This window comes from Molothrus ater, chromosome 8 (assembly GCF_012460135.2).
Source record: "Molothrus ater isolate BHLD 08-10-18 breed brown headed cowbird chromosome 8, BPBGC_Mater_1.1, whole genome shotgun sequence".
Lineage (NCBI taxonomy): Eukaryota > Metazoa > Chordata > Aves > Passeriformes > Icteridae > Molothrus > Molothrus ater.
Window position 1 is genome coordinate 33,174,750 of NC_050485.2, and position 12,124 is coordinate 33,186,873.

Genomic DNA, 12,124 nt, shown 5'->3' on the forward strand with positions numbered 1-12,124 from the left:
GGGACTTGGGACAAGGAATGGAGCAACTTTATTATCTTAGTGTACCTTTTTGGAGTTTTAGAAGTGTCTGCCCCTTTTATTTCTGTCTCTGCTGTGATAAAGGTAAAATACAACAGCCATTGTGAGGCCAGTGTTGCTGTACAATTTTCCAGAAAGTTACAAAAAAGAAGGATAAAATAGGAGAAAAAGGACCCAAAAGCAGGTTAATGATACTATGAAGATCGATTTAAAAGTAAAATGATAATTATTTGGAGAAGGTACCTTAGTTATCCTATTATTAGGAAGATATGATGAAGAAACTCAAAGTCTTTGGTCTGCTAACAAATGAACTGAAGTATTAATTCTAAGCTGGCTGCACAGTTTTGCTTCAGAGCACCATTAACACCAAGCCAACAGACACTTTCCTGGGGACTGGAACAGCTAAAAGTCCAAGAGAAAAAAGCAGCCTGGAAAGGCAGGATATCAAAATCTGTCCAACAGCAATCCCAGGAGCCTGTTTTACTGCCCTGGACCAAGGTTCAGGGTCTGATAATTCATCTGCAGCTCCCTCAGCCCCCTTGGCAGAGCAGGTGAGACACGTCCAGGCATCCCCCAGCAGCTGGGAGTGATGGGTCAGGGCTGGGAGGGCTGGGCTGATTTATCCCAGCAGCTCCAGCCAGGATCCCAAGAGCCCTCCTGACATATGGGACACCCCGGGCAGGTCACCCCTGATTTCAGTAACCTCGGGCTCTGAATTGTTGTCAGGGCTGCCTCACTCCTTGGAGGATTGGGGAAATGGGGACAAAATATTCACTTTACTCCAAAAACCAGCAGCCCTGTAATCAGCACAATCAAATAAGGGTTGTTGTCTTGGCCTTGTGCAATTAATCATTTAATTTTGGAGGCAGGAGTCCATTAGTCACTGTTTGAAATGGGCCAGCCTGACCAGCTCCCTGTGCTGACAGCTCAGAAACAACAGAAAAGCATGCAGGGGTTTATTTTTAATGCTAAATTTGCCCTTCTTAGAATGTTCACTTTCAAAATTAGAAGCTTGATCAATTTTCTTTAATTACTTACACTACAAAGGGAGAGATTTAGTTGTATCCTAAGTTGAGTTCTCTCAATTAAATTTTTTTAAAAAATATTTTAAAGTGAGCATCTTGTTTTCAGGAGTTCATATCCAAAATGTGCCACATCAATGCCACATTGCCAATGTATCCCTCATGTACCCAACCTCTATCTAAAAGAACCAAATAACCATTTCTTTAAAAAGACCTACATAACCATTTCTTTACCCCTCATTTCCTTTAGCTGCTGAGGGTATGGACAAGTGATCAGATCCCAGAATGATTCATCTGGGTTTTTCCTGAGCACACCATCTGATTCCCATCTCAAGGGAAGCATGGGCCTTTAAGGACCAGTTTCCCTTTGCCTATGGAGCAATCCCAGGAGAAGGAAAATCTGCAGATTTGGCAGAAAGAAAACCAGACTTTTCATTTAAAGCACACTTATCCCTTGAGTGCTGCCTACAGGATATCAGCACTTGGCTTGTGACCATCTGTAATAAGATAATGAATATCAAATATGAATTTTCTTGGCCAGCTCTCCGGTTTTGACTAATTTTCTTTTCCTACAATTGCATTTTTCCCCCATCGTGCAGTGCCAAGCACAGCACCTTAAAAATGTAACGAGTCAAGAGTTATGGTTCCTTTCTTTTTTATTTTTTGTGTGTGTGAACAATACCCACCAGTCATTCAGAGGCAAATAAAATAAATCTCTAGCTACTGGTTCCTTCCACTCTCCTCAGGTGTTTCCAAGAGGCTTCTGTTACTCCTCCAGCATTTCTGTGTCTCCCCCTGGGATCTCCCACACTCCTGAGTCAGCCCATGTTCCCACAAACTTTTCTATTTTTCAGCAGCCATTAATGCTAAACAATCTTGTGTTTTCCACAGATTAATAAAGTATTAATGTGGCAAATGGCACATTAAACTACAGATTCCCAGTCAAACATTGCACAAAGAACCCCAAAGAGATTTCAGCAAGTCCTTAAGACCAGTCTGTGGGATTTCTATCAGACAAAGGACTACTAGAATTCCCAGGATTATAAACGTTGGAGGGGAAAAAAAGCAATATGAACTATTCAAATTTTAGTGTCAGGTGTCTAATTCTGGGTTTTCCTCAGTCCCAAACCTTCAGATGCTGGGATGTCAGACAGATTTACAAAAGAGGCAGGCAGGAAAGCCAAGAGACAACCCCAACCTACCTGAAATTCTCCCCCTGTCTCCTCCATCCCTGGTAGCAGAGAGGGAGGGAAAATATCCATCCCAAGAGCACGTCCAGACAGCAGCTCCCAGGCTCCAGGCCAACTGGAAGCAGCTCCAGTGTGGTCCTGAGCCTGGCCTAAATTTGACTCCAGCTCTGCACAGGGTTTGGTCCCTGCTCATGCCTGGGGCCAGCAGCAGCCCAAGCACCTCCAGATCCCTGCTGACCCCCTGGAGGTGGGAAACCCACGGGGCTCTGCCTCCTGTCCTCCCCTCTGAGCCCCGTGGACACCTGGGAATGTCTGTGTGAGATGGGAGAGCTCTCCCTGCCTCAAACAGAAATTAAAACTCACACAATTCCACATTGCCAGGACGCTCTCAATCAGGGAAAGGCAATTTCATGGAATAATTCCACTTTTTTAACTGTCGATAAAATCAAATAGAATTTTTTTTTTCCCCTCTTAAAAAGGAAAACCAAAACAAAACCTAAAGCGAGGCCAGTCGTATTTCATAAATCAACAGGCTTTAGGAAATCTCAAAATATAAATGGGATTTTTCTTTTCCGACTTGTCAGCAGAAGCAAAGGTCCTGCCAACATAAACCATCAACACATACTTGTCTGAGAAATTGTGATGCTGAAGCAAAACTTGGCTGGGACAGCACTATATGAAACTATTATATATTATTCTGCTGCACTATACAGGGGAAATTAAGTAAATTGATAAACCTGAGATCTGTGAGTGCAATTAAACATTTGGTTTTAATGAAGCTCAAAGTTATTTCTAAACAATAAAAATAAAAAGCTCTATTTCCACTGGCAGAGGAATGTAGATGTCCTGAGTTGGTGAGAAATTAATTAGAGGGCAGTTCCTGCTCACACACTGAATATTCATTTAAAGTCTGTGCCTGCCCACAGACACTGCAGGGCTCCTGTGCCACCTGAAAACCTCCAGGTCCCTCATTGCACAACCAATGTCACAGCTCCCCAGGGGCAGGGGCTGGTCCCACAGCTCTTCCCTGGATTTCAAGGAGTTTTGGGTGAAAAGGTTCCAGAATTGGAGCCCTGTGAGCCCGGAGTGCAGGGCTGCTCAACAGGGGTGATCTGTGCACTCAGAGGGCATTTTTATTTATTTTTATTGTACATTCTGCATTCCCAGGGCTCTGCATAACAAATTCCCAGGCAAGTAAGCAGGCAAACAAACAAAAGGGAAAGAAAAATGAGGTGGTGAATGAGGGCTTCACTTCTAGGCTGCTTTAATAAGTTGCAGATGGATACTGTGGGGATAAATGAGCAGGATGATCTATTGACTGTTTTTCTAATAGAGCTGATATTTAGATATTTTTCAAATGGTTTGGTCATTCTTTAGCTTTAAGAGACTGGGAAATGCAGAGAACAGGAGTCTGAAAGCAGATGTGCTCCTGTCTCTGCCTCTGGTCACCTCTTTTTGCAACAACTCCTCACCTCTAAAACAGAGAAAATTTTAGTATCCACAGGAAAAAAAACCTCATCTATTGATGAAGAGCACAATAGGAAAGAAAAACAATCCCATTATCCTAGTACACTGCACAGGAGGATTCTATTAAAATAACAAATCTGACCCAAATCAGCCAAGGGCAGCCTCTCCAAGGGGGTGGAAGCAGTAGCACCACTGGTTCTGCATCTCACAGGAGTGGTGGAGGTGTTCCCACACAGACACATCATCACTCACAGAGCTTCCACTCCAGCCAGTGCCTTTCATGGACCTGAAAATATATTCTCTAAAATGGAATTATGGCCAGAGCCTCCTGCAGCACACACTTCATCCTTTCTCAGTGCAGGACAGATCTGTCCAGGGTGGGTGCAGATCGAGCTGCAGCTCTGATTCCTGGAATTCCAGCAAGGAGTTACTTGGATGGGGGGGGAGAAAATGAGATTTAATGTCCAGCATTTGGGCTGCAAGGAACAGGAATTGTGTTGTCAGAGAAAGGGTCACATGTGGGGATGGGGAAAGAGAAAGGGAAGAAGGAAATTTCAAGGAAAGGAAATCTCAAGGAAATTTATTGGAAAGGAAATTTCAGGGCAAGGGGAAGAGGAAGGGGCAGGGGAAGGAGAAAGGGAAGGGAAGGGAAGGGAAGGGAAGGGAAGGGAAGGGAAGGGAAGGGAAGGGAAGGGAAGGGAAGGGAAGGGAAGGGAAGGGAAGGGAAGGGAAGGGAAGGGAAGGGAAGGAAAGGAAAGGAAAGGAAAGGAAAGGAAAGGAAAGGAAAGGAAAGGAAAGGAAAGGAAAGGAAAGGAAAGGAAAGGAAAGGAAAGGAAAGGAAAGGAAAGGAAAGGAAAGGAAAGGAAAGGAAAGGAAAGGAAAGGAAAGGAAAGGAAAGGAAAGGAAAGGAAAGGAAAGGAAAGGAAAGGAAAGGAAAATGAAGGAAAGGAAAGGAAAATGAAGGAAAATGAAGAAGGAAAGATGCATTAGCATGGGTACCAATTTAGTGAGCACATTTTATAGCACCCTGCAGCAAACAGAGAGACAGGACAAGAAGATTCCAACTTGCATATCCCACTAAATGCCAGCAGCAGAGTGGATGGAGAAGGAGCTCAAACACCTGGGTAGGATCATCCCTCATCCCTGTCCTGGCAGTGATCCCTCGTGCACACCATGGTCCAAGGCTGGACATGATGCTCATCTCAGAGCACAGAGGTGACCCTGAGCCAGGAGCTGCTCCCCTGGAACAGGCAGCCATGAAACAGAAGCCATGAAACCCCAGAAAGTGAATGGTTTTTAATGCTGAGCTCAAAATCCTCCAGGAGTTTCCTGGTCAGATAAATTACAAACCATGCAGGATGTTTATATGAACTAAAAGCTCTGCCTGCAGAAAGTAGGGAGGAAAAGCTCACATCCAAACCAGTGCTTTTCTCAATGGGGATTTTCTCCTAACTTAACTTTTGGATGAAATCTCTTCTTCTGTGGGGAAATGCTGCTTGAGGGGTCGTGAGGAATTTACATTTCTTTTTCTCACTGGTTTCCTACTTCCATTCCTTTCTCAACAGTTGATGTCTGGAGTGTCACATTTAAATCCCCTCTTCAGCTGACTGTGTCTGGGCTGCAGTGAGTTCAGCCAGACCATTTGAAAAATGGTATTGGCAGCCTTGGGTACCATAACTCTGTAATCCCAGTAAAAATGAGCATCAATTCCATCCTGGGGCCTTCTCCCCATCCCCGTCCCTGTGGACACTGCATCTTTCAGCTGCTGATGAGGCTGGACAAAGAGTGAACACTTTCTGTTTGTGTGACTGGCTTAATCACCTAACAACTGGGTAAAACATCTGAGGACATTCAAGTGCATTTTGGGGTTTCAGAAGGAAAAGGCTTCCTGGGAGATTTCTATCCTTAGGCTCCCAAGGAATTTTTGGGAGCGCCTCTCAAGCTCCCCCCATCTAAGAGGTCACTGCAGATGCTTCTGGAGCTGCACATTTCCATGGCAGAGTCCCCTGGCAGCCCCTGGCCCAGGGAGGTTTGTGCCCTTCTCCAGGCTGCAGTTCTGGGTGGATTCAGCACTCCCAGGGAAAGTAATCAGGGAAAAATCATTCAAGTCTAAACAAATTTATCACAAAAGATGTGAGCGGTGGCCAGAGGCCAAAATTATTTGCTAAAAACTTGAAGAGCCTCCAAGCTGGATAAACAGAAGGGTATTTCCTGAGGACAGGAAGGAAATGGCTCAGCTCTGTCGTACCTTCACCTTCCCACAAGCTCTGACAGTCTAACTGGCTTTCTGATCCAGATGGACCCAGAAATCCTGATTAGCCATTGTTCCCATTCCGTGCACTCAGCATTTCCTGAGCCCTCTCTGCCATTCAGCTCCTCCTCCTCAGAGGAGCCAGCAGGATACAGATTAAGGCATGATTATATTCTCCTCTAACCTGCATTTTAGGCAGCTCTCAGTGCCAATCCCACTATTTCTGCCATTGTGCTCCTACGTGAGGTGAGGAGTTATGTGAATGTTATGTGAGGATGGAACAGAGCTGAGCAATGTGTGCTTGAGAGAGCTGAGCCTCCTCCTCTCTCCTCTTCATCTCTCACCCCTCTGCCTGCCTGAGAAACTTAAACCAGACTAACCTTAGTATTCAGATTTCACACAATTGTTCTTCATCACAGAACAATCATGAAATGTTCAGGAGCTAAAACCACATCTCAACTGCTCAGCCACGTGGAGGGAAGACCTTGGTGGCTGGGGGAGGTCAGGGCAAGGCTCCTCCAGCTCAGCAGCTCCTCTCTGGCCTTGGCCATCAGCAGCAGCTCAGGGGTGAGAGGTAGGAACAGAACAAGCAGCCCCAGCTCTGAGAGCAGCAGTGCCAGGGTTATTTCAGGGTTTTACAGCCCTGCAGAGGCTCCCTGAGCTCCCCTTCCCAAACTGTCACATCCTCTTGGAATCCATTGACACTGTCACTGATCCACTGACACCCTCCTGTGACAGCTCCAGCTTCGTTATGTGAATAAAAAAAGTACTTTCCTTTGCTCTCAAGTCTCCTAATTTTGAGGTTATGAAGAATATTCAGTGATTGTCCCCTCTCCAGTGTGACATTCACCCTTGTTTCATCATGCTCCTTTTCTCCGTCATCGCCTTTCAAAAGTGACAAATCCTGGTCTATTTTCTCTCCTTGGATAAAAGCTGCTCCACACCTTTGATCAAAATTTTTGCCCTTCTCTGTACCTTTTCTGGATATATTGCTTCTTCCTCTTCTGAGATGGAGCAGGGGAGGGGGAAACAAGAACTGCATGCAGAACTCAGGATGTGAGCGCTCTGTGGATTTATAAAGTGGTAATGAGGGTTCTTGTTTTATCCTCTATTTCTGTCTCAGTAATTCCTGTTATCCCTTTTGCTTCTCTGACTGCTGCTGAGCACTCAGCCTTCAGAGCACACTGAAATGTGGGACCTATTCTTTATGAGTAGTTTCATATCTTTTAATGGACTCTGCTGGTCTGGGGGAAAATGCACAGCCCCCACCTATCCACACCTGGAACAATGCCCAGGGTGCCTGTCTGGTGGGAGGGGGAAGATACTGGGTTCTCCAGGATTTCAGAGGGCTGACAGCATGCACTTCCTCTCATTACATTATTACATTATTTTTCAGGCACTTGAACCCCAGCTCCACGCAGCAGCTGTGTGAGGTAGGTAAGAATCATTAAATGGATTTCACAGATGGAGAAACTGAGACAGAGAGATTTGTCTGATTCACTTAGAAACTGTCACAAAGCCAGGAACAGACCCTGAAAACGAGACCTGGCCTCCCTTCCAACAGCTGCTGCAAGTGAAAGGGCTGCTCCAGGGACTGTCCCCACCTGGGGCTCCATGGCCACACAGAGCCTCATGTCTCTGCTCCTGCAGCTTGGAGTCTTTGTCATGCTCTGGAAAAACAAGAGTCCCTGCTCCAGCAAGCTGGTGGCAAGTACATTATCCTGTCCTATCCTATCCTATCCTATCCTATCCTATCCTATCCCATCCCATCCCATCCCATCCCATCCAGATCTATTCTTTCAAGCCAGCAAAGCTGCCAGCAAAGAAAGCCAAGAAGTTCTCCTGGACTGTGCTTTTTTTTGCAGCAGCCAGGGACAGTGGAAGGTGTCCCTGCCCATGGCAGGGGTGGAACTGGATGAGCTTTCAGGTCCCTTCAACCCAAACCATTCTGTGCTTCTGTGATCAAGCACTGGCAATATGTGGGAGTTATTCTGTCTGGGAATTGTTGCTGTTGGTTGTTTGTTGGAATCCTGGATGCTGAGAATGTTAAACTTTCTGTGCTGAAAGGCACAGACCCACAAAAGAATACTACAATTGACCTGAGGCTGTGGAGAAGGCTTCAAAAATTGATTGATAACACTAAGATTACAAGTGTGTGGTTGGTTAGAAGTATATAATATCACAAGGTAGAAAATTTAGAGTTTGGGGTTTTAGAATATAGAAATAAATATGAAACAAGATAGAGGTTTTAGGGCAGAAGCAGGTTGTTCTTCTTCACCTTCTTCTTCCTAAGTTTGGGTAGTGTTTTGTAATTGCACAGAAAAGTCCACGTTACAGGTTTCAAGAGATCAGTTATTGAGTTAAAAAAGAAAATAATCTAAGTATCATTTCTTAATTGAATAGTCTAGTCTTAAAAGACCTTATAACAAAAGATAGTTGGCCATTTTGTGCCTTACTAATGAAAAGCTACCAAAGTCACAGCTGTGAGGCTGTTTCACAAATAGGAAATAACAAACACCTGAGTCCAAACATGAACTACTGTCTCAAGTGCCTTCAATCCAGACCCAGAGAAACCCCCAGTTGTTGGGCTGTGAAACAGGTTTGGAGTGAATCAACAGGCACAGAACTCTTACCACAGACTGTTCTCACCCATGGACACTCTGTTTATCAATCTCAGCAGTGAAGCGGGCACAGAAACTGAGATTTCTCCTTGTCTGATCTCCTACTAGAACAAAGCAAAGGAAATTTCTGCAGTTTTGTGCTGAAAAAGGTGCTGCAGAGAAGGAGCCCAATCCTGTCAGCTTGCACTTTGGGCACTTGTCTGCAACAGTGCCAGGAAAATGTCCCTGCCAGCATCTGCTGTCTTGACATGTCTGAACCACCTGAAGCTGGGAAAGGACTCTGGGAGCTCCACAATTGCAAAGAGAGCACTTTGGAGAAGAAAGAAAAGACTTCTAATGTGCATTTTCTCTTGAGAGTGATTAATTTCCAGGTAGCTCTGGAACAAGGACATCAATGGAGACCCTGTCCCACGAGGTACAAATTTTCCCTGGGGAGCTTGCAGCATTGTGATCCTTTAACTAAAATACTGAGAGTTCTGCATTAGATTTTTATAAACAGTTTTAAATTCTGGATATGTTTTACAGTAAGAATGACAGATAAATTCTGACTGTTCAGGCAAGGGGTTTATTAAACTTTTGGAAGATGCTGGATCCATAGCGAAGCACCCATAAAGCCCCTCTGTGTGGGAATGAGTCAAAGGAATCCCATCCACTACAGCAAATGGCTCATTCCCAGAGGGAGAGGGGTGCTGGGGTCAAACTCTGCTCTCTCTGCTGCTGTCTGTCCCAGAGCTCCCTTACAGAAGCCTTGACAATGCCACTACTGCACAAAATGCAAAATCAAGGGGAAAAGATTCCAGCTACTCCTGCTGTTTGTAGATAAATTAAACCCAGAAAAGGCTGAGACAGCTGGAAATCTGACAGGAAAACTGGGTTTCCCAGGGAGAACCTAGAGCCAATTTACAGTTAATTACTGTGATTTGGAACAGCTCTGTGAGTAAATACCAGTCTCTGATTGTCCAAGTAAGAAAGATAATTGTTTCCTGAACTGTGTCTGTTGTGAACGTGAAATTTTGTCAGCCCATTCCTTTGTCAGACTGGAAGAGGTTTGATTTTCAGCAATAGGAATCTGCTACTCTGCTGTTAACAAGCAGCTAAAATCCAAAAGCTGAGCATCCTACCTGCCACAAACACAATTACTGAGCTCCACAGCCATGCATGTTCTCTGTATCACAGAACCTTTGAGTCCCTGGTTTCTAAAGCCACCTCTCCTAGTGCTGAGGCTGCTGGACAATGAGTGATTCCACAGCTGGCAGCTGAAACAGTTGTGAGGACAAAGAGGCCTGGAAAGGCACCGGGCCCTGCCAGTATGAAAATGTGCCAAGGAATGGGCACAGAGAGGGATGGGCAGCAGGAGACAAGGGATGGCTCTTGGAAAACCCCCCAAAACTGTGTTATCTGTTCTTTGTTTTTTTCTCCTCAGAGCAACCAGAGGGAAAATTATTTGTGGGGATTCATCCAACATTTGAAAAAGAGAGAATCATGGAATTATTTCTGTTGGAGAAGCCCTCAAAGATGACTGAGTCCAACCATTCCCAGCACTGCCAAGGCCAGTGTCCCCAAGTGCCACCTCTGCTTGGATTTTAAATCCCTCCAGGGATGGGGACTCCAAACTGCCCTGGGCAGCTGTGCCAGGCCTGGACAAACCTTTCCATGAGGAAATTGTTCCCAATATCCACCCTGAGGTCATTCCCTCTCCTCCTGCCCCTGTTCCCTGGGAGCAGAGCCCGAGGGTCCAGAGCAGAGCCACAAGGTCCCCCCTGATCCCCCTTTGCTCCAGGCTGAGCCCCTCCCCAGCTCCCTCAGCCCCTCCTGGGGCTCCAGCCCCTTCCCCAATATTGGATCATGCATTAAAAGCCAAACCCAGCTCTCAGGAGCTCCAACTCTGCTGAAATCTGGGCTCACCTGAGTCCCGAGCAGGTGCTGAGGCTGACGGAGGAGCCGGGGAACCCCTGGACGTGGCCATGGTAAAAGCAGTGATCCTGTGCAGGAGGAGAAAACATTTCACTGGTCACAAATCCTCTTTGCTCCTGGGTTTCCAGCCCTTTTATTTCAAGGTGATTATCACTCTCAGGCCACAGCATTCAGAATCTCACTGGCAGCACCTTTCCTGTCCCACCAAATATTCTCTGTGCTTAACAGACCAAAGAGTCCTAAATAAAAACCTTGAGTGCTCCCAAAGCTCAAAAAGTTATAGGAGGTTTTTTGTTTGGTTCTGTATTCTTATTTTGTGAAGGATCAATAATGTTGGATTTGTATGACTGACCCCCTTTTTCTGTCTTATGTATTTAAAGCCACAATAATTAAACATTTGATTATATTTTATATTATTCTAATATCTCTTTATTATATATATTATTTTAATATTTTAATATTATTTTAATATTTTATAAAATAATCAGATTAACAAATCAGCTGCTGCATTTTACTCCTTTCTATATAGACTCCTATTTTTATTTAAGGGCATTTAAATCTGTGTATCCCTATAGGAGGCAGGAATGTGAAAAGAGAAACATAAAAAAGCCAATCCCAACCCTAGAACCTGAAATAAAAAATCACAAAGCAAATGAGAAGGGAAACAGGTTGGAAATGAAATTTTTTATTGAAATACCCAACCAAGTAGCTGCATGTTATTAAAAAAACCAAGAATAAAGGGGGGGCTTCTACTTTGAGAGACAACAGTCCAATTTCATTTTGTGCCTTGGTTATTATATTTCTTTAATAATCCACTGCTTGCAAAAGGCACCCACAACAGAGGGTTTCTAAGCTCATCCACATATCTGTCTGGAATCAAGGCTAATTTTATTGTTGACTAAAGGTTATATTGCATTCTCAATACCACCTGGAAAGTGAGAACTCTGCTGTGCAAGGTTCCCATCTGATTAGTGCAGAGGGAAGTTATCAGTGCTGCAGCACTCCAGTCATCTCCCTGTGCCTCTCATGGCTTGGTTCATTATTGCATTAATTAACCTTTCCAGGCTGGGGCATGGTTTTCACTCACAGCAGGTTTCTAAAAAGCACCTTGATTTTGGTGAAGAAAGCAACAGTCTGGGCAAGATGGAATGATTCAGACAGGAATTTTCTGTAAATAAGTTTGTGCCAGAGAAAATGTTTGTTTGATTTCCAGCACGAGCAAGTGAACACTGAGCAGTCAGCTCTGACTTTGTAAACACAAATCTCAGTAGCTTTTGTCAGTGAAAGAAATGACAGAAACAGGGTGAGAGTGTTTTACTCTTGGGTATTTTTATCATCAATCCTCATGAAGAGTCAGTAACACATTAGCAAAGATAAAGCCATAATAGAAAGGAGTCACAGATTGAATTTTTTGGGGTGATCACTTCAGTCACAATTGCTATGAATGTCAAACTTTCCGTGTGCATGCACTATTTCACTTTATTTCAGTGTTACCAGTTCCATGCATCCATGATAGAAGAAGAACAATCAACACACCTCCCACTCAAGCACTGAATTTCTTATATGATAAAAGCAAAAATGAAATAGGTTTATTCTCATTGCTTAAAGCAAACATGAGGTGAAGTTTAGAGCTCCTGAGAA

The 12,124-nt window shown here is 44.4% G+C and overlaps 1 protein-coding gene across 1 annotated transcript in view; it reads right to left on the bottom strand.

Moving 5' to 3' along the window:
- Positions 1-12,124, bottom strand: part of ADAM12 (ADAM metallopeptidase domain 12) — a 189,065-nt gene that overhangs the window by 66,869 nt on the left and 110,072 nt on the right. Inside the window, exon 5 of the mRNA XM_036386247.2 lies at positions 10,475-10,551. Within this exon, the coding sequence (XP_036242140.2) occupies positions 10,475-10,551 (77 nt within the window). The remainder of the gene's footprint in view (positions 1-10,474; positions 10,552-12,124) is intronic.